General features: G+C 43.1%; 1 protein-coding gene across 1 annotated transcript in view; it reads right to left on the reverse strand.

Annotated features, from left to right (window-relative positions):
* Positions 1-24,000, reverse strand: part of LOC115189701 (thyrotropin-releasing hormone-degrading ectoenzyme-like) — a 111,716-nt gene that overhangs the window by 71,682 nt on the left and 16,034 nt on the right. Inside the window, exon 2 of the mRNA XM_029748241.1 lies at positions 17,826-18,013. Coding sequence (XP_029604101.1) covers positions 17,826-18,013 — 188 coding nt within the window. The remainder of the gene's footprint in view (positions 1-17,825; positions 18,014-24,000) is intronic.

The following is a 24,000-nucleotide window of genomic DNA, read 5'->3' on the forward strand; positions in this document are numbered from 1 at the left end:
TCTTAGCCACATTTAGTTTTTGCCACCTAGCTAATGTTAGCCACAACAAATTGGCATTCGTAACATAACATACATTTGCAAATTCGTACCATATTGTACATTTAGCAAATTTGTAACATATCATACGAAATGCAATTTGTAACATATCATATACGAAATGGATGATGGACATGCACAAATGAATACATACCGTACGAAACGTAACATATCATACTAAATGGAATGTTGGATTTACGTACTGAATAATACGAAATGCTCTGAGACCAGGTTGGTGAATGAGACCGTCTGTCACATCAAAGAATGAGTACTGTAGACCTAATACCAACATGTAGTTAATCTATCATCAAACCTAGACCTAATATCAACATGTAGTTAATCTATTATCAAACCTAGACCTAATACCAACATGTAGTTAATCTATCATCAAACCTAGACCTAATACCAACATTAGGTTAGATCTATCATCAAACCTAATACCAACATGTAGTTACCATCTACCTATCAACCTAGACCTAATACCAACATGTAAGTTAATCTATTATCAAACCTAGACCCTAATTACCAACAATGTAGTTAATCTATTATAAAACCTAGACCTAAATACCAACCGAGTTTAATCATATTATCAAACCTATACCTAAATACCAACTGTAGTTAATCTATCAGCAAACCTAGACCTAATACCAACATGTAGTTAATCTATTATCACACCGAGACCTAATCCAACATGTAAGTGTAATCTATCATCAAACCTAGACCTAATACCAACATGTAGTTAATCTATCATCAACCTAGACCTAATACCAAACATGTAGTTACTCGATTATCAAACACTAATACCACCATGTAGTTAATCTATCTATCATCAAACCTAGACCTAATACCAACATGTAGTTAATCTATTATCAAACCTATACCACATGTAGTTAATCTATCATCAAACCTAGACCTAATACCAACATGTAGTTACTTATCATCAACCTAGACCTAATACCAACATGTAGTTAATCTATCATCAAACCTAGACCTAATACCAACATGTAGTTAATCTATTATCAAACCTAGACCTAATACCAACATGTAGTTAATCTATCATCAAACCTAGACCTAATACCAACATGTAGTTAATCTATTATCAAACCTAGACCTAATACCAACATGTAGTTAATCTATCATCAAACCTAGACCTAATACCAACATGTAGTTAATCTATCATCAAACCTAGACCTAATACCAACATGTAGCTAATCTATCATCAAACCTAGACCCAATACCAACATGTAGTTAATCTATCATCAAACCTAGACCTAATACCAACATGTAGTTAATCTATTATCAAACCTAATACCAACATGTAGAGAAGCAACAATCCAGCATTTCATCCATAGTGAGGATGTCATCACTAGAATGAAGGGCAACCATATTATCCAGTCACAGAGCTGGTGGTGATGACATAGAAATATTGTAAAAAAATTAAAAAAAATTAAAAACATTTTAAATATGGGTGAATAATTGGGGGGAAACAGTAAATAAAATGACATAACATTGTTTATGGCGAGGATAGAGAGAAAGTGTTGTGCAAGGCAAACACTTGCACATTTATCTGGGGCAAAGCCTGCTTTTCTCTTGAAGTAACACATTTCCATTACACAGCTGCGTTAGAGGAAGGACTAAGTACTGTGCTCCAGGCCTGTTCATTCCCTCTGATTACTGTATGATTAACCAGGAGGAACAATCCTCTGACTACTGTATGATTAACCAGGAGGAACAATCCTCTGAGTACTGTATGATTAACCAGGAGGAACAATCCTCTGATTACTGTATGATTAACCAGGAGGAACAATCCTCTGATTACTGTATGATTAACCAGGAGGAACAATCCTCTGAGTACTGTATGATTAACCAGGAGGAACAATCCTCTGATTACTGTATGATTAACCAGGAGGAACAATCCTCTGATTACTGTATGATTAACCAGGAGGAACAATCCTCTGATTACTGTATGATTAACCAGGAGGAACAATCCTCTGATTACTGTATGATTAACCAGGAGGAACAATCCTCTGATTACTGTATGATTAACCAGGAGGAACAATCCTCTGAGTACTGTATGATTAACCAGGAGGAACAATCCTCTGAGTACTGTATGATTAACCAGGAGGAACAATCCTCTGATTACTGTATGATTAACCAGGAGGAACAATCCTCTGATTACTGTATGATTAACCAGGAGGAACAATCCTCTGAGTACTGTATGATTAACCAGGAGGAACAATCCTCTGATTACTGTATGATTAACCAGGAGGAACAATCCTCTGAGTACTGTATGATTAACCAGGAGGAACAATCCTCTGATTACTGTATGATTAACCAGGAGGAACAATCCTCTGATTACTGTATGATTAACCAGGAGGAACAATCCTCTGAGTACTGTATGATTAACCAGGAGGAACAATCCTCTGATTACTGTATGATTAACCAGGAGGAACAATCCTCTGAGTACTGTATGATTAACCAGGAGGAACAATCCTCTGATTACTGTATGATTAACCAGGAGGAACAATCCTCTGACTACTGTATGATTAACCAGGAGGAACAATCCTCTGATTACTGTATGATTAACCAGGAGGAACAATCCTCTGATTACTGTATGATTAACCAGGAGGAACAATCCTCTGACTACTGTATGATTCCCTAACCAGGAGGAACAATCCACTGATTACTGTATAAGTAACCAGGAGGAACAATCCTCTGATTACTGTATGATTAACCAGGAGGAACAATCCTCTGATTACTGTATGATTAACCAGGAGGAACAATCCTCTGATTACTGTATGATTAACCAGGAGGAACAATCCTCTGATTACTGTATGATTAACCAGGAGGAACAATCCTCTGATTACTGTATGATTAACCAGGAGGAACAATCCTCTGATTACTGTATGATTAACCAGGAGGAACAATCCACTGATTACTGTATAAGTAACCAGGAGGAACAATCCACTGATTACTGTATAAGTAACCAGGAGGAACAATCCTCTGATTACTGTATAAGTAACCAGGAGGAACAATCCTCTGACTACTGTATGATTCCCTAACCAGGAGGAACAATCCACTGATTACTGTATAAGTAACCAGGAGGAACAATCCTCTGACTATTGTATGATTCCCTAACCAGGAGGAACAATCCACTGATTACTGTATAAGTAACCAGGAGGAACAATCCTCTGATTACTGTATGATTAACCAGGAGGAACAATCCACTGATTACTGTATAAGTAACCAGGAGGAACAATCCACTGATTACTGTATAAGTAACCAGGAGGAACAATCCTCAAGCAGCTAGCTGAATCCCATAACAGAAAAACATGCGTTCCCAGTGGTGAGTTAAGCTGAGAGGTTTTAGTGCATGCTGAACAGGAACAGCAGTGTGGCAGAGAGAAGAGGAGTCAAGCTTTAGTTAACTGTTGAAGCTGTGACACAAATGACTTTGTAATTGTGGCTCTGTGACAAGATCCAGTTGGAGACTCAGCCTGTACTAAACTACCTCGTTTGACCAAACTGCTATGTAGTTAACTGTGATCCTATTTTGTCTGGTCCGGTCTGGACTGTCCCTCTAGTCTGGTCTGGTCTGCCCCTTTGGTCTGGTCTGGACTGACCCTATGATCTGGTCCGGTCTGGTCTGTCCCTCTAGTCTGGTCTGGTCTGTCCCTCTGGTCTGGTCTGGTCTGTCCCTCTGGTCTGGTCTGGTCTGCCCCTTTGGTCTGGTCTGGTCTGCCCCTTTGGTCTGGTCTGGTCTGTCTCTCTGGTCTGGTCTGGTCTGTCCCTCTGGTCTGGTCTGGTCTGCCCCTTTGGTCTGGTCTGGTCTGGTCTAGTCTGTCCCTCTTGCCTCATGAAATACAGCCTGCTGCTTCATTAAATGAATTCAGAATTCTCTTCAGGAAGAGCCTTTGACCGTCTCCCCCTCCTCCCCTCTTAATTCACCCTCGCCTTATCTTACTTTTCAGAAACCCGTTTTTATAGTCTGTCTCTCTCTCTCTCTCTCTCTCTCTCTCTCTCTCTCTCTCTCTCTCTCTCTCTCTCTCTCTCTCTCTCTCTCTCTCTCTCTCTCTCTCTCTCTCTCTCTCTATACAGTTGAAGTTGGAAGTTTACATACACTTAGGTTGGAGTCATTAAAACTCATTTTTCAACCACTCCACAAATATCTTGTTAACAAACGATAGTTTTGTCAAGTCGGTTAGGACATCTACTTGTGCATGACAAAGTAATTTTTCCAACAATTGTTTACAGACAGATTATTTCACTTATAATTCACTGTATCACAATTCCAGTGGGTCGGAAGTTTAGATACACTAAGTTGACTGTGCCATTAAACAACTTGGAAAATTCTAGAAAATGATATCATGGCTTTAGAAGCTTCTGATAGGCTAATTTACATCATTTGAGTCAATTGGAGGTGTACCTGTGGATGTATTTCAAGGCCTACCTTCAAACTCAGTGCCTCTTTGCTTGACATCATGGAAAAATCAAAAGAAATCAGCCAAGAACTCAGAAAAAAGATTGTAGACCTCCACAAGTCTGGTTCTTCCTTGGGAGAAATTTCCAAATGCCTGAAGGTACCACATTCATCTGTACAAACAATAGTACGCAAGTATAAACACCATGGGACCACGCAGCCGTCATACTGCTCAGGAAGGAGACGCATTCTGTCTCCTAGAGATGAACGTACTTTGGTGTGAAAAGTGCAAATCAATCCCAGAACAACAGCAAAGGACCTTGTGAAGATGCTAGAGGAAACGGGTACAAATGTATCTATATCCACAGTAAAACGAGTCCTATATCGACATAACCTGAAAGGCCGCTCAGCAAGGAAGAAGCTGCTGCTCCAAAACCGCCATAAAAAAGCCAGACTACGGTTTGCAACTGCACATGGAGACGAAGATCGTACTTTTGGAGAAATGTCGTTTGGTCTGATGAAACAAATATAGAATTGTTTGGCCATAATGACCATAGTAATGTTTGGAGGAAAAAGGGGGAGGCTTACAAGCCAAAGAACACCATCCCAACTGTGAAGCACGGGGGTGGCAGCGTCATGTTGTGGGGGTGCTTTGCTGCAGGCGGGACTGGTGCACTTCACAAAATAGATGGTTTCATGAGGAAGGAAAATGATGTGGATATTTTGAAGCAACATCTCAAGACATCAGTCAGGAAGTTAAAGCTTGGCCGCAAATGGGACTTCCAAATGGACAATGACCCCAAGCATAATTCCAAAGTTGTTGCAAAATGGCTTAAATACAACAAAGTCAAGGTATTGGAGTGGCCATGACAAAGCCCTGACCTCAATCCTATAGAAAACTTGTGCGAGGCCTACAAACCTGACTCAATTACACCAGCTCTGTCAAGAGGAATGGGCCAAAATTCACCCAACTTATTGTGGGAAGCTTGTGGAAGGCTACCCGAAACGTTTGACCCAAGTTAAACAATTTAAAGGCAATGCTACCAAATACAAATTGAGTGTATGTAAACTTCTGACCCACTGGGAATGTGATGAAAGAAATAAAAAGCTGAAATTGTCACGGTTGTCGTATGGATTGGACCAAAACGCAGCGGGAATATGTACACTCATCTTCTTTTTATTTTGAAGAAGGAGAAACAAATAAATATGTAAAAAGAACAAAACGACACAGTCCTGTCAGGTGCAACAAACACTAAACAAGGAACAACTACCCACAAAATCCCATAGAAAAAACACCTCTCTTAAATAGGACCTTCAAATAGAAGCAACTAGGAGCAGCCGCTTCCAATTGAAGGTCAACCCAACAAACACCACATAAAAATAGACATACTAGAACTAACATAGAAATAAACTAACAAGAACATAACCCAACAAACCCCGAACCACTCTAAACAAACACCCCTCTTAAATAAGAACATAGCCCAACAAACCCTGAAACACTCTAAACAAACACACCCTGCCACGTCCTGACCAAACTACAATAACAAATAACCCCTTTACTGGTCAGGACGTGACAGAATTAAATCATTCTCACTACTATAATTCTGACATTTCACATTCTTAAAATAGAGTTGTGATCCTAACTGACCTAAGACAAGGAATCTTTACTAGGATTAAATGTCAGGAATTCGGAAAAACTGAGTTTAAATGTTTTTGGCTAAGGTGTATGTAAACTTCTGACTTCAACTGTATATATATATTTCTCTGTCTCACTATCGCCCCCCCCCCCCTCTCAATCTCTCTATCTCTCTCTCTCCTCAGGATCGATGTTCCATCACTATGAGTGGCTGCATCATGTCTCTATCATCACCCCCTAGGTGGGTCCATCGATCTGGCTGGGCGGCCGGAGTCGGTTGAGAGTGCCACTTCACTGGAGGGTCCGACTGGGCCAGATCAGGCTGGTTGAGCGTCCCAAATGGAACTCTATTCCCTTTAAAGTGCACTACTTTTGAGCCCTTCAGAGCCCTATGGGGATTAAGTCGCCATTTGGAACGCATCCTGAGGCATGCTGGGGCAGGGTGAGGTGGGCAGCCTGGCTCTTTTTGGGTCAGGGGTGCAATATGAAGGGTAATGAGGTGTGAGGTTGCTGGAGGGACCAGGGATGACAAGCTCCAGGGGAGGTCCACCACAGTCTCTCTCTATCTCTCTCTCGATGTCGCTCTCTCTCTTCCTCTCTCCCCCTCTCTTTTTCTTTCTCCCTCTCTCTGAGAAGGCTTTATTTCCTTATAGCTTCAGAGACACACTTGAGGCTGAGGCTTGATATAGTCTTTAATCAAACAGTGTGTGTCCAAATAGCAGCGTAACAGGTCCTCAGAGGAGCACTAACATTTATTGCTAAAATATATTTTCTTTCCTCAAAACACAATAAAAAAGGAAACCATACAGCAACACCTGCATGGATACCATAATCCTTTATGTTCAGATTATAAAAGTGTATCGATGGAGTCTATCACATGGGCAGGTAGTTGCACTAGTGTGTTCATAATATATTCAGTGGATTTTGTTGTTATATCACTTCCCTTTGTGGTTTTCACTTGATGTCCAGTTTTATACAGAATACTTCACCACTACCTTGAGTTATAACAGAATACTTCAATACTACCTTGAGTTATAGCAGAATACTTCAATACTACCTTGAGTTATAACAGAATACTTCACTACTACCTTGAGTTATAACAGAATACTTCAATACTACCTTGAGTTATAGCAGAATACTTCACCACTACCTTGAGTTATAGCAGAATACTTCAATACTACCTTGAGTTATAACAGAATACTTAAATACTACCTTGAGTTATAACAGAATACTTCAATACTACCTTGAGTTATAGCAGAATACTTCAATACTACCTTGAGTTATAACAGAATACTTCACTACTACCTTGAGTTATAGCAGAATACTTCACTACTACCTTGAGTTATAACAGAATACTTAAATACTACCTTGAGTTATAACAGAATACTTCAATACTACCTTGAGTTATAACAGAATACTTCAATACTGTGTGTAACCTTTATTTAACTAGGCAAGTCAGTTAAGAACAAATTCTTATTTACAATGACAGCCAAGGAACAGTGGGTTAACTGCCTTGATCAGGGGCAGAATGACAGATTATTACCTTGTCAGCTCGGGGATTCGATCCAGCAACCTTTCGGTTACTGGCCCAACGCTCAAACCACTAGGCTATCTGCTGCCCCAATACTACCTTGAGTTAAAACAGAATACTTCAATACTACCTTGAGTTATAGCAGAATACTTCACTACTACTGTCTTCCCTGTGGCTCAGTTGGTAGAGCATGGTGTTTGCAATGCCGGCATGGTGTGTGCAATGCCAGGGTTGTGGGTTTGATTCCCACGGGGAGCCAGTACAAAAACATATTTAAAAATGAAATGTATGCATTCACTACTGTAAGTCGCTCTGGATAAGAGCGTCTGCTAAATGACTAAAATGTAAATGTACTACCTTGAGTTATAACAGAATACTTCACCACTACCTTGAGTTATAACAGAATACTTCACTACTACCTTGAGTTATAGCAGAATACTTCACTACTACCTTGAGTTATAACAGAATACTTCACTACTACCTTGAGTTATAGCAGAATACTTCACTACTACCTTGAGTTATAGCAGAATACTTCACTACTACCTTGAGTTATAACAGAATACTTCAATACTACCTTGAGTTATAGCGGAATACTTCAATACTACCTTGAGTTATAGCAGAATACTTCACTACTACCTTGAGTTATAGCAGAATACTTCAATACTACCTTGAGTTATAGCAGAATACTTCAATACTACCTTGAGTTATAGCAGAATACTTCAATACTACCTTGAGTTATAACAGAATACTTCACTACTACCTTGAGTTATAGCGGAATACTTCACTACTACCTTGAGTTATAGCGGAATACTTCAATACTACCTTGAGTTATAGCAGAATACTTCACTACTACCTTGAGTTATAAATTCCCCAGCCTACTCGTAATCGTAGTGATTATTGAGCTGTGAATTCCATCTCATGCTGAACGTTGATTTCATCTTTCAGGTCCTCTGACTGTACTCGCATCTAACCTGAGGCTGTACCCAAATGGCTCCACCTTCCCTATACGAAAGTATCGTTGCGATTCATTTCTAAGAGCTCAAGTCAATTCTTCATCCATAAAACCCCCATGATGCACTCTGACAATCTCCCAGACTCGTAATCAGAATCCCAGACACAATAAACTAGGCCTGCGTCCCAAATGGCATCCAACGGGCCCTGGTCAAAAGTAGTGCACTATACAGGGAATATGGCGCCATTTGGGTACAGCCTCAGGTTAGATGTTCTGGAAACACCCGGGGGGGAGTAGAAGGTAATTAGCGGGTGTAATTGCAACGCCCCTATAATAGTCACGGATCACAGTTCTCTGCAGGTGACCAGGAAATTAATTTAGTGCCTTCAACCACTAACTTCATTTAGCAATTTATTTTCTCCATGACTGGTGTCAGGGAGTGGGGATAGTGGCTTAGAGCAGTTTACGTCTGTTTTTGTTGCCATGGGGCGGAGAGAACCTGAGCACTTTTATAGCTAATCTCATGCTATTGTAAATATTTTGCCATGAGGCTGAGAGAAAATCTTACTGTTTTAGATCTAATTCCCTGCTATTCTACACATGTTGCTATTAAACTGAGAGAAAATGTGCAGTTTTATAGCTAATATCATGCTATTGTACACATTTTGCCACGAGGCTGAGAGAAAATGTTGCTGTTGAAGAACTCATTTCCTGTCATAAAAAAAATATATATATACTAAATATATTTATTAGGGGGGAGGGGGGTAGTTCATGATGAAACCCTCATATTAAACAACAATGGTATTCACAAAGTTGATGGTTTACAGAGCATTCAGAAAGTATTCAGTCCCCTTCTCTTTTTCCACATTTTCTTACGTTACAGCCTTATTCTAAAATGGATTAAATATAATTTTTTTCTCAGCAATCTACACACAATACCCATCATGACAAAGCAAAAACAGTTTTTATTTATTTTTTGCAAATGTATTACTAATAAAAAACAGAAATACCTTATTTACATAACTATTCAGACCGTTTGCTATGAGACTCAAAATTGAGCTCAGATGCATCCTGTTTCCATTGATCATCCTTGAGGTTGAAGGAATTGTCCGTAGAGCTCCGAGACAGGATTGTGTCGAGGCACAGATCTGGGAAAGGGTACCAAAAAATGTCTGCAGCATTGAAGTTCCCCAAGAACACAGTAGCATACATCATTTTTAAATGGAAGAAGTTTGGAACCACCAAGACTCTTACTAGAGCTGGCTGCCCGGCCAAACTGAGCAATCGGAGGAGAAGGGCCTTGGTCATGGAGGTGACCAAGAACCCAATGGTCACTCTGACAGAGCTCTAGAATTCCTCTGTGGAGATGGGAGAACCTTCCAGAAGGACAACCATCTCTGCAGCACTCCACCAATCAGGCCTTTATGGTAAAGTGGTCTGAAGGAAGCCACTCCTCAGTAAATGGCACATGACAATCCGTTTGGACGTTGCCAAAAGGCAGCTAAAGACTCTCAGACCATGAGAAACAAAAGTCTCTGGTCTGATGTAACCAAGATTGTACTCTTTGGCCTGAATGCCAACCGGCACGTCTGGAGGAAACCTGGCACCATCCCTACGGTGAAGCATGATGTTGGCAGCATCATGCTGTGGGGATGTTTTTCAGCAGCAGGGACTGGGAGACTAGTCAGGATCGAGGCAAAGATGAATGGAGCAAAGTACAGAGAGATCCTTGATGAGAGAAGCTGCTCCAGGGTGCTCAGGACCTCAGGCTGGGGCGAAGGTTCACCTTCCAACAGGACAACGACCCTAAGCACACAGCCAAGACAATGCAGGAGTGGCTTCGGGACAAGTCTCTGAATGTCCTTGAGCAGCCCAGCCAGAGCCCAGACTTGGTGGGGAGTGGAGGGACATTCATGTTGTTATCAACCGAGACTGCTCTCCTCTGTGTCACGGAGGTTGTCCTCACTGCCAAAGCTGACTCACTCTCCTCTGTTCTCATCCTCCTAGATCTATCCATCTATCCACCGCCATCGACACCGTGAACCATCAGATCCTCCTCTCCACCCTCTCAGGGATGGGCGTCTCAGGCTCTATCAGATCCTCCTCTCCACCCTCTCAGGGCTGGGCGTCTCAGGCTCTATCAGATCCTCCTCTCCACCCTCTCAGGGCTGGGCGTCTCAGGCTCTATCAGATCCTCCTCTCCACCCTCTCAGGGCTGGGCGTCTCAGGCTCTATCAGATCCTCCTCTCCACCCTCTCAGGCTGGGCGTCTCAGGCTCTATCAGATCCTCCTCTCCACCCTCTCAGGGCTGGGCTTCTCAGGCTCTGGACACTCTTGGATTGCATCCCACCTGGCAGACTGCTCCTAGCAGGCGACGTGGAGAGGATCTGTGTCTGCACCACGTACCGCTACTGGTGTCCCCCAGGTTCTAGGACCTCTTCTCTCTATACACCAAGTCACTCGACTCCCTCATATTTTCAGATGACCCTGCCCACCACCTCAAGCTCAACCTCGACAAGACAGAGCTGCTCTTCCTCCCGGGGAAGCACCTGCCTGCCAAGACCTCTCCAACAAGGTTGACAACTCCACAGTGTCCCCCTCCTAGAGCACAAAAAACCTTGGTGTGACCCTGCAAAAACACCCCAATGGTGGAACCAACTTCCCCCAGAAGTTAGGACAGCAGAGTCCCTGCCCATCTTCAGAAAACATCTGAAACCTTACATCTTCAAAGAGTATGTTAAATAATCCCACAGTACCTCCTCCACCCACCCTTTTATGAACTAACACTCAACATTATTTCCCTTTTACCAGCACTGACTTTGCTGAGCTACTTTATTGAGGAAGAATGTACTGACTATGACTGAATGCACTAATTGTAAATTGCTCTGGATAAGAGCGTCTGCTAAATGACTAAAATGTAATGTAAAAAATGGGGTTTTTCAAGAGCGACAAACTTGACTTTTAAAAGAACAGATAGATACTCTATCGCTGGGCAAAAAATGAAGGAAAGAAGAATATAAATTGTGGAGTGAGTCAGAAACTCAACCATCATCCACTTGACTTTCAAAGAGAAGATACTACCCTGCTGGCCTGGTGTGCATAGAGCCTGTTCAATGTTTCATGTGTTGTGGAGTAGGGTAGCTATTATTATTTATTTCTGGTAAGTGTGCCTCTAGTCTAGCACGACCAGGAAACACCAAAGGCCTCTACCGTCTGTAGTTTCTCTCTCTCTCTCTCTCTGCCTCTCTCTACCTCTCTCTACCTCTTTCTGTCTCTCTCTCTCTCTCTCCCTCTCTCTCCCTCTCTCTCTCTCTCTCTCTCTCTCTCTCTCTGCCTCTCTCTGCCTCTCTCTGCCTCTCTCTGTCTCTCTCTGCCTCTCACTCCCTCTCTCTCTCTCTCTCTCTCTCTACCTCTCTACCCCTCTCTCTCCCTCTCTCTCCCTCCCTCCCCCTCTCTCCCTGGCTGGCCTGCCTTTAATCAATAATAGGTGGTCTGGTCAAGATACACTGTTGTTTATCCACCCACAGCCTTATGAATATCCTTCAGGACTGTTGATGCTAGATCAGAATAATCAAAGCACAGCTGGAATGTCATGCAAATGGCTGCACACCTGTTAGAATGTATGAACGATGCCTGCACCACCTCCAAGCTTGGCTTGAGACTTTACTGAACAGAGTGAAATAGTTTACAAGTATTTAAATCTTCTCTCTCTCTGGCCTCATCACACCAAGTGGAGCATCGGGCCTCATCACACCAAGTGGAGCATCCGGCCTCATCACACCAAGTGGAGCATCGGGCCTCATCACACCAAGTGGAGCATCCGGCCTCATCACACCAAGTGGAGCATCGGGCCTCATCACACCAAGTGGAGCATCGGACCTCATCACACCAAGTGGAGCATCACACCAAGTGGAGCATCCCACCAAGTGGAGACTCGGGCCTCATCACACCAAGTGGAGCATCGGGCCTCATCACACCAAGTGGAGCATCACACCAAGTGGAGCATCACACCAAGTGGAGACTCGGGCCTTATCACACCAAGTGGAGCATCACACCAGGTGGAGCATCACACCAAGTGGAGACTCGGGCCTTATCACACCAAGTGGAGCATCGGGCCTCATCACACAAAGTGGAGCATCGGACCTCATCACACCATGTGGAGCATCGGGCCTCATCACACCAAGTGGAGCATCACACCAAGTGGAGCATCAGGCTTCATCACACCAAGTGGAGCATCACACCAAGTGGAGCATCGGGCCTCATCACACCAAGTGGAGCATCGGGCCTCATCACACCAAGTGGAGCATCGGGCTTCATCACACCAAGTGGAGCATCGGGCCTCATCACACCAAGTGGAGCATCGGGCCTCATCACACCAAATGGAGCATCACACCAAGTGGAGCATCACACCAAGTGGAGCATTGGGCCTCATCACACCATGTGGAGCATCACACCAAGTGGAGCATCAGGCCTCATCACACCATGTGGAGCATCACACCAAATGGAGCATCAGGCATCACACCAAGTGGAGCATCGGGCCTCATCACACCAAGTGCAGCATCGGGCCTCATCACACCAAGTGCAGCGTCGGGACTCATCACACCAAGTGGAGCATCAGGCATCACACCAAGTGGAGCATCACACCAAGTGGAGCATCACACCATTGTGGAGCATCAGGTCTTAAGCATGTGTATTGATGTCTGACACTGCCATTATATTAACAACAGACCTAGATATGCTGCCATTAACACCACACCTAGATATGCTGCCATTGTATTAACAACAGACCTAGATATGCTGCCATTAACAACACACCTTCAGAGCCTGTAAAACAGTAGCCATCCCTCCAGCGCCATTTATAGATAGATAGATAGATAGATAGAGAGAGAGAGAGAGAGAGAGAGAGAGAGAGAGAGGAGGGAGATAGAGGAGAGAGGGAGAGAGGAAAGAGGGAGAGGAAAGAGGGAGAGGATAGAGGGAGAGGAAAGAGGGAGAGAAGAAAGAGGGAGAGGTGTGAGGGAGAGAGGAAAGAGGAGAGATGAAAGAGGGAGAGAGGAAAGAGGAGAGATGAAAGAGGGAGAGAGGAAAGAGGAGAGATGAAAGAGGGAGAGGAAAGAGGGAGAGAGGAAAGAGGGAGAGGTGTGAGGCAGGATGCTAGTTTACCTATTGATTCCTTAAAAGCCTTTTCTCATTATTGCCCAGCGCAGGCCAAGGTAGCCAGCTGTGATGGGCTGGGGGAATTTAAAGGGTTAATGGTGTTTACCAGTTTTAAATGAGAGAGCTGGGGTGTTTGAGTCACCACTAGCAGTCCTGTTTGTTGTTTCTTTCTCCAGTAAGCTTTCAGAAGAAGCACGCTAAGACCGAAAAAACAAGTCTACCAACGGCAGGTGAGGACGGGAGATAAAGGTTGCCATTGACAACCGAGAGGGGGTTTACGTGCCCTGCAGAAGAGCATTTTAGAAATATTATGTAGGCATCCATTGGACAGGCTACATTAACTACAGCCTTCAGTGGTGTGAATTTCCCCCTACATTATCTAAAGCCTTCAGTGGTGTGAATTTCCCCCTACATTATCTAAAGCCTTCAGTGGTGTGAATTTCCCCCTACATTATCTAAAGCCTTCAGTGGTGTGAATTTCCCCCTACATTATCTAAAGCCTTCAGTGGTGTGAATTTCCCCCTACATTATCTAAAGCCTTCAGTGGTGTGAATTTCCCCCTACATTATCTAAAGCCTTCAGTGGTGTGAATTTCCCCCTACATTATCTAAAGCCTTCAGTGGTGTGAATTTCCCCCTACATTATCTAAAGCCTTCAGTGGTGTGAATTTCCCCCTACATTATCTAAAGCCTTCAGTGGAGTGAATTTCCCCCTACATTATCTAAAGCCTTCAGTGGTGTGAATTTCCCCCTACATTATCTAAAGCCTTCAGTGGTGTGAATTTTCCCCTACATTATCTAAAGCCTTCAGTGGTGTGAATTTCCCCCTACATTATCTAAAGCCTTCAGTGGTGTGAATTTCCCCCTACATTATCTAAAGCCTTCAGTGGTGTGAATTTCCCCCTACATTATCTAAAGCCTTCAGTGGTGTGAATTTCCCCCTACATTATCTAAAGCCTTCAGTGTTGTGAAGTTTCCCCCTACATTATCTAAAGCCTTCAGTGGTGTGAATTTCCCCCTACATTATCTAAAGCCTTCAGTGGTGTGAATTTCCCCCTACATTATCTAAAGCCTTCAGTGGTGTGAATTTCCCCCTACATTATCTAAAGCCTTCAGTGGTGTGAATTTCCCCCTACATTATCTAAAGCCTTCAGTGTTGTGAAGTTTCCCCTACATTATCTACAGCCTTCAGTGTTGTGAAGTTTCCCCGATTACCCTTTTCCCCTTCCTCCCTGTCTTAGGATGCAGAGACGATGTCCCTTGCCTCTCCTCTCCTCGCTTATCCCTCTCCTCGCCTCGCTAGCGGCCTTGCCGGCCCGAATCAGAGGAACACGAGGGAGGGAAACCAGATTTGTTCAGAATGAATTATTAACCTCACCTTCATGGAAGATTAAACTAATCCATCCACATGTTGCCAGGACTTCTCCTGAACACTACTGCTACTGAACACAGCTCTACCCTCTGAACACAGCTCTACCCTCTGAACACAGCTCTACTCTCTGAACACAGCTCTACCCTCTGAACACAGCTCTACCCTTCTGAATACAGCTCTACCCTCTGAACACAGCTCTACTCTCTGAACACAGCTCTACCCTTCTGAGCACAGCTCTATCCTTCTGAACACAGTTCTATCCTTCTGAACACAGCTCTACCCTTCTGAACACAGCTCTACCCTTCTGAACACAGCTCTATCCTCTGAACACAGCTCTACCCTTCTGAACACAGCTCTACCCTCTGAACACAGCTCTACCCTTCTGAGCACAGCTCTATCCTTCTGAACACAGCTCTACCCTCTGAACACAGCTCTACCCTTCTGAGCACAGCTCTACCCTCTGAACACAGCTCTACCCTTCTGAGCAAAGCTCTATCCTTCTGAGCACAGCTCTACCCTTCTGAACACAGCTCTACCCTTCTGAGCACAGCTCTATCCTTCTGAACACAGCTCTACCCTTCTGAACACAGCTCTGCATAAGCGAGAGAGAGAGATATTAGATTGGGTTTTATTAGTCACATGCACAGGGAGGCAGATGTAGTTGCAGGGTACAGTGAAATTCTTCAGCTGCGAGCTCCGACATTGCAGGTGTGAATAAAACATGCAAATGAAACAATACACACTTTAACAATAGTATATACATATTTACAACAAAAGAGAAAGAGAGAGAGAGATCATCTGGGCGAGAACAGTTCAGTAATACAGTAGACCTGATCGACAGCTGTCTGTTACCTCCACTGTGTGGACAGGAGAAGACTAGTTGTCTGTTACGTTGAATGTGTGGACAGGAGAAGACTAGTTGTCTGTTACCTCCACTGTGTGGACAGGAGAAGACTAGTTGTCTGTTACCTCCACTGTGTGGACAGGAGAAGACTAGCTGTCTGTTACCTCCACTGTGTGGACAGGAGAAGACTAGTTGTCTGTTACCTCCACTGTGTGGACAGGAGAAGACTAGTTGTCTGTTACCTCCACTGTGTGGACAGGAGAAGACTAGTTGTCTGTTACCTCCACTGTGTGGACAGGAGAAGACTAGCTGTCTGTTACCTCCATTGTGAGGACAGGAGAAGACTAGTTGTCTGTTACCTCCACTGTGTGGACAGGAGAAGACTAGTTGTCTGTTACCTCCACTGTGTGGACAGGAGAAGACTAGTTGTCTGTTACGTTGAATGTGTGGACAGGAGAAGACTAGCTGTCTGTTACGTTGAATGTGTGGACAGGAGAAGACTAGTTGTCTGTTACCTCCACTGTGTGGACAGGAGAAGACTAGCTGTCTGTTACCTCCACTGTGTGGACAGGAGAAGACTAGTTGTCTGTTACCTCCATTGTGAGGACAGGAGAAGACTAGTTGTCTGTTACCTCCACTGTGTGGACAGGAGAAGACTAGTTGTCTGTTACCTCCACTGTGTGGACAGGAGAAGACTAGTTGTCTGTTACGTTGAATGTGTGGACAGGAGAAGACTAGCTGTCTGTTACGTTGAATGTGTGGACAGGAGAAGACTAGTTGTCTGTTACCTCCACTGTGTGGACAGGAGAAGACTAGTTGTCTGTTACAGCCACTGTGTGGACAGGAGAAGACTAGCTGTCTGTTACCTCCACTGTGTGGACAGGAGAAGACTAGTTGTCTGTTACCTCCACTGTGTGGACAGGAGAAGACTAGTTGTCTGTTACCTCCACTGTGTGGACAGGAGAAGACTAGCTGTCTGTTACCTCCACTGTGTGGACAGGAGAAGACTAGTTGTCTGTTACCTCCACTGTGTGGACAGGAGAAGACTAGTTGTCTGTTACCTCCATTGTGAGGACAGGAGAAGACTAGTTGTCTGTTACCTCCACTGTGTGGACAGGAGAAGACTAGCTGTCTGTTACCTCCACTGTGTGGACAGGAGAAGACTAGCTGTCTGTTACCTCCACTGTGAGGACAGGAGAAGACTAGCTGTCTGTTACCTCCACTGTGTGGACAGGAGAAGACTAGTTGTCTGTTACCTCCACTGTGTGGACAGGAGAAGACTAGCTGTCTGTTACCTCCACTGTGTGGACAGGAGAAGACTAGTTGTCTGTTACCTCCACTGTGTGGACAGGAGAAGACTAGTTGTCTGTTACCTCCATTGTGAGGACAGGAGAAGACTAGCTGTCTGTTACCTCCACTGTGTGGACAGGAGAAGACTAGTTGTCTGTTACCTCCACTGTGTGGACAGGAGAAGACTAGCTGTCTGTTACCTCCACTGTGTGGACAGGAGAAGACTAGTTGTCTGTTACCTCCACTGTGTGGACAGGAGAAGACTAGTTGTCTGTTACCTCCACTGTGTGGACAGGAGAAGACTAGCTGTCTGTTACCTCCACTGTGTGGACAGGAGAAGACTAGTTGTCTGTTACCTCCATTGTGAGGACAGGAGAAGACTAGCTGTCTGTTACCTCCACTGTGTGGACAGGAGAAGACTAGTTTCTTCATACATGGTATTAGCTTATCGCTTTGCACTCTTTGTTGTTGTGGAAGTGAGACCAATAAAATAATAATAATAATAATAACAATAATAATAATAATAATATAAAGAAGGGTTAAAAACCAAAATAAAACATTCTGCAGTCCTCAGCTGACAGTACCTACCTTCTGTTGAAAAGGTCAGGGTCTCTGATCTTGGCGTCCCTGTCGTAGACAAAGTGTTCCTGTGTGATGGTGACGCTGTGGTCCAGACTGTAGTTCTTACTGATGGTCACAACAGGATAACCCATCTGGAGGGTCCAGCAGTCCATCACCTCCTTAATGTTGATGTCCTTCCCTTCCTTCTGCATGGCCTGGGGGGATATGGGGAATCAATTAACCAATTAACCATTTAATCAGTCAGACATTGGTCTGTCGGTCAAATCAAATCTTATTGGTCACTTACACATATCTTACAGATATCCAGATAATGCTTGTGTTTCTAGCTCCAACAGTACAGTAATATATAATGCTTGTGTTTATAGCTCCAACAGTACAGTAATATATAATGCTTGTGTTTCTAGCTCCAACAGTACAGTAATATATAATGCTTGTGTTTCTAGCTCCAACAGTACAGTAATATATAATGCTTGTGTTTTTCTAGCTCCAACAGTACAGTAATACATAATGCTTGTGTTTATAGCTCCAACAGTACAGTAATATATAATGCTTGTGTTTCTAGCTCCAACAGTACAGTAATACATAATGCTTGTGTTTCTAGCTCCAACAGTACAGTAATATATAATGCTTGTGTTTATAGCTCCAACAGTACAGTAATATATAATGCTTGTGTTTCTAGCTCCAACAGTACAGTAATACATAATGCTTGTGTTTATAGCTCCAACAGTACAGTAATATATAATGCTTGTGTTTCTAGCCAACAGTACAGTAATACATAATGCTTGTGTTTCTAGCTCCAACAGTACAGTAATATATAATGCTTGTGTTTATAGCTCCAACAGTACAGTAATATATAATGCTTGTGTTTCTAGCTCCAACAGTACAGTAATACATAATGCTTGTGTTTATAGCTCCAACAGTACAGTAATATATAATGCTTGTGTTTATGGCTCCAACAGTACAGTAATATATAATGCTTGTGTTCATGCTCTACTTTCCGGCTACCCGGATAAAGCACTAAATAAATTTCAGTTAGTGCTAAATACGGCTGCTAGAATCCTGACTAGAACCAAAAAATTTGATCATATTACTCCAGTGCTAGCCTCCCTACACTGGCTTCCTGTTAAGGCAAGGGCTGATTTCAAGGTTTTACTGCTAACCTACAAAGCATTACATGGGCTTGCTCCTACCTATCTTTCCGATTTGGTCCTGCCGTACATACCTACACGTACGCTACGGTCACAAGACGCGGGCCTCCTAATTGTTCCTAGAATTTCTAAGCAAACAGCTGGAGGCAGGGCTTTCTCCTATAGAGCTCAATTTTTATGGAATAGTCTGCCTACCCATGTGAGAGACGCAGACTCAGTCTCAACCTTTAAGTCTTTACTGAAGACACATCTCTTCAGTAGGTCCTATGATTAAGTGTAGTCTGGCCCAGGGGTGTGAAGGTGAACGGAATGGCTGGAGCAACGAACCGCCCTTGCTGTCTCTGCCTGGCCGGTTTCCCCTCTTTCCACTGGGATTCTCTGCCTCTACCCCTATTACGGGGGCTGAGTCACTGGCTTACTGGTGTTCTTCCATGCCGTCCCTGGGAGGGGTGCGTCACTTGAGTGGGTTGAGTCACTGACGTGGTCTTCCTGTCTGGGTTGGTGCCCCCCTTTGGGCTGTGCCGTGGCGGAGATCTTTGTGGGCTATACTTGGCCTTGTCCCGGGATGGTATGTTGGTGGTTGGAGATATCCCTCCAGTGGTGTGGAGGCTGTGCTTTGGCAAAGTGGTTGGGGTTATATCCTACCTGTTTGGCCCTGTCCGGGGGTTTCATCGGATGGGGCCACAGTGTCTCCTGACCCCTCCTGTCTCAGCCTCCAGTATTTATGCTGCAGTAGTTTATGTGTCGGGGGGCTAGGTTCAGTCTGTCACATCTGGAGTATTTCTCTTGTCTTTTCCGATGTCCTGTGTGAATATAAATATGCTCTCTCTAATTCTCTCTTTCTCTTTCTTTCTCTTTCTCGGAGGACCTGAGCCCTAGGACCATGCCTCAGGACTACCTGGCTTGATGACTCCTTGCTGTCCCCAGTTCACCTGGCCGTGCTGCTGCTCCAGTTCCAACTGTTCTGCCTGCAGCTATGGAACCCTGACCTGTTCACCGGACGTGCTACCTGTCCCAGACCTGTTGTCCCAGACCTGCTGGAACCCTGACCTATTCACCGGACGTGCTACCTGTCCCAGACCTGCTGTTTTCAACTCTCTAGAGACAGCAGGAGCGGTAGAGATACTCTCAAAGATCGGCAATGAAAAACCAAACTGACACTTGCTCTTGTGTTACTGACTTGTTGCACCCTCGACAACTACTATGATTATTATTATTTGACAATGCTGGTCATTTATGAATATTTGAACATCTAGGCCATGTGCTGTTATAATCTCCACCCGGCACAGCCAGAAGAGGACTGGCCACCCCTCATAGCCTGGTTCCTCTCTAGGTTTCTTCCTAGGTTTTGGCCTTTCTAGGGAGTTTTTCCTAGCCACCGTGCTTCTACACCTGCATTGCTTGCTGTTTGGGGTTTTAGGCTGGGTTTCTGTACAGCACTTTGAGATATCAGCTGATGTAAGAAGGGCTATATAAATACATTTGATTTGATTTGTGTTTTTAGCTCCAACAGTACAGTAATATATAATGCTTGTGTTTCTAGCTCCAACAGTACAGTAATATATAATGCTTGTGTTTATAGCTCCAACAGTACAGTAATACATAATGCTTGTGTTTCTAGCTCCAACAGTACAGTAATATATAATGCTTGTGTTTATAGCTCCAACAGTACAGTAATATATAATGCTTGTGTTTCTAGCTCCAACAGTACAGTAATATATAATGCTTGTGTTTCTAGCTCCAACAGTACAGTAATATATAATGCTTGTGTTTTTCTAGCTCCAACAGTACAGTAATATATAATGCTTGTGTTTATAGCTCCAACAGTACAGTAATACATAATGCTTGTGTTTATACCTCCAACAGTACAGTAATACATAATGCTTGTGTTTATAGCTCCAACAGTACAGTAATACATAATGCTTGTGTTTCTAGCTCCAACAGTACAGTAATATATAATGCTTGTGTTTCTAGCTCCAACAGTACAGTAATATATAATGCTTGTGTTTATAGCTCCAACAGTACAGTAATATATAATGCTTGTGTTTCTAGCTCCAACAGTACAGTAATATATAATGCTTGTGTTTCTAGCTCCAACAGTACAGTAATATATAATGCTTGTGTTTATAGCTCCAACAGTACAGTAATATATAATGCTTGTGTTTCTAGCTCCAACAGTACAGTAATATATAATGCTTGTGTTTCTAGCTCCAACAGTACAGTAATACCTAATGCTTGTGTTTATAGCTCCAACAGTACAGTAATACCTAATGCTTGTGTTTATAGCTCCAACAGTACAGTAATACCTAATGCTTGTGTTTATAGATCCAACAGTACAGTAATACCTAATGCTTGTGTTTATAGCTCCAACAGTACAGTAATACCTAATGCTTGTGTTTATAGCTCCAACAGTACAGTAATACCTAATGCTTGTGTTTATAGCTCCAACAGTACAGTAATACCTAGCTAAGAAATATCCGAATGAGCCAAAGTCACTGAAAAAAATATAAATATGACATGCAACAATTTCAAAGAATTTACTGAGCTACTGCTCATATAAGAAAATCAATCAATTGAAATAAATTCATTAGACCCTAATCTGTGGATTTCAGATGACTGGAAAGTATTCAAACCCCCTTGACTTTTTCCACATTTTGTTACGTTACAGCCTTATTCTAAAATGTATATTAAAAGAAAATCTACACACAATAACTACATAATGACAAAGCAAAAACTGTTTTTTAGACATTTTTGCAAATGTATTAAAAAGAAAAAAAGAAAATCACATTTACACAAGTATTCAGACCCTTTAATCATTACTTTCTTGAAGCATCAATTCTTCTTGGGTATGACGCTACAGGTTTTCAGGCCAAAGACTTCAATCTTGGTTTCATCAGACCAGAGACTCTTGTTTCTTATGGTCTGAGAGTTTTTATTTTGTATTTTATTTAACCTTTATTTAACTAGGCAAGTATGTTAAGAACAAATTCTTATTTACAATGACGGTCTACACGGTCGCTTTGTCATTATTGGGTATTCAGTATGGATTGCTGAGGATTTTATATTTTTATCCATTTTAGAATAAGGCTGTAACGTAACAAAATGTGGAAAAAGTCAAGGGGTCTGATTACTTTCCGGAGGCACTGTATATGCATCCTAAAGAAAAGGTAGGGCCATGGATTATAAAACCAGCCAGAATCTGGTGTGGCCACCATTTACCACATGCAGAGCGACACATCTTTAAATAGAGTTGATCAGGCTGTTGATTGTGGCCTGTGGAATGTATACGTCGATCCAGAACATCCCAAACATGCTCAATGGGTCACATGTCTGATGAGTATGCAGGCCATGGAAGAACTGGGACATTTTCAGCTTCCAGGAATTGTGTACAGATACTTGCAACATGTAGACGTCCATTATCAAACTGAAACATGAGGTGATGGCGTTGAATTATTAGTACAACAATGGGCCTCAAGGTTCTCGTCACGTTATCTCTGTGCAATCAAATTGCCATCGATAAAATACAATTGTGTTCGTTGTCCTTAGCTTATGCCTGCCCATACCATAACACCACCCCCACCATGGGGCACTCTGTTCACAACGTTGACATCAGCAAACCGCTTGCCCACACAACGCCATACACACTGTCTGCCATCTGCCCGATACAGTTGAAACCGGGATTCATCTGTGAAGAGTACACTTCTTCAGCGTGCCAGTGGCCATCGAAGGTGAGCATTTGCCCAGTGAAGTCAGTTTCGAACTGCAATCATGTCAAGACCCTGGTGAGGATGACAAGCACGCAGATGAGCTTCTCTGATACGGTTTCTGACAGTTTGTGCACAAATTCTTTCAGTTGTGCAAACCCTCATCAGCTGTCCGGGGTGGAGGGTCTCAGATGATCCAGCAGGTGAAAAAGCCAGACGTAAAAGTCGTGGGCTGGCATTGGTTTACTGTCCCCAGCACAAGGTGCACCTGTGTAATGATCATGCTGTTTAATCAGCTTCTTGATATGCCACACCTGTCAGGTGGATGGATTATCTTGGCAAAGGAGAAATGCTCACTAACAGGGACGTAAAGAAATTTGTGCACAACATTTTAGAGAAATAAGCTTTTTGTGCGTATGGAACATTTCTGGGATCTTTTATTTCAGCTCATGAAACATGCGACCAACACTTTACATGTTGCGTTTATATTTTTGTTCAGTATATGCAGTATATCACAGGAGGTTGGTGGCATCTTAATTGGGGAGGACGGGCTCGTGGTAATGGCTGGAGCAGAATATGAATATGTGGAGTGGTATCAAATACATCAAACACATGGTTTCCATGGTTTCCATGTGTTTGATGCCATTCCATTCGCTCCGTTCCAGTCGTTATTATGAGCCGTCTTCCCCTCATTAGCCTCCACTGATACTGATGTATGTAATGGTGTGAAATAGACAGTATGGAGAGTATATACGTTAATAGAAAAGCCTATATACTGTACATATGAAGGTGTTTAGCTTGTCGGGAGGCGAGGTGCCGGTGTCCGCGACGTGGCTGGTTTTCCCTTTATCAACCTTGATTGTCTGGAGTCCCTGCCACATACGTCTCGCGTCTGAGTCATTGAATTGCGACTCCACTTTGTCCATGTACTGTCGTTTTGCCTGTTTAATACAGAGGGCATAAGCTGGTCGGTTTGTACACGTCCATGTTCCAAGTCAAATTGCCGTGGTTAAATGCATTGGTTTGTACTTTCAGGTTTGCGCAAATGATGTCATCTATCCATGGTTTATGGTTTGGATAAATTGTAATCATCACAGTGGGAACAACATCCTCTATGGACTTCCTGATGAACTCAGTCAGTGTATACATTGATATTATTTTCTGAGGCAACACAAACATTTCCCAGTCCATGTGATCACAACTTTCTTGAAGGCATAGTTTTTGATTGGTCACACCAACGTTTGACAGTCCTTACAATGGGTCCTTCCTGTTTAAATTTCTGCCAATAGGAGGGGAGGAGCAAAATGGAGGCGTGATCTGATTTGCTGA

Source organism: Salmo trutta, unplaced genomic scaffold (assembly GCF_901001165.1).
Source record: "Salmo trutta unplaced genomic scaffold, fSalTru1.1, whole genome shotgun sequence".
NCBI lineage: Eukaryota > Metazoa > Chordata > Actinopteri > Salmoniformes > Salmonidae > Salmo > Salmo trutta.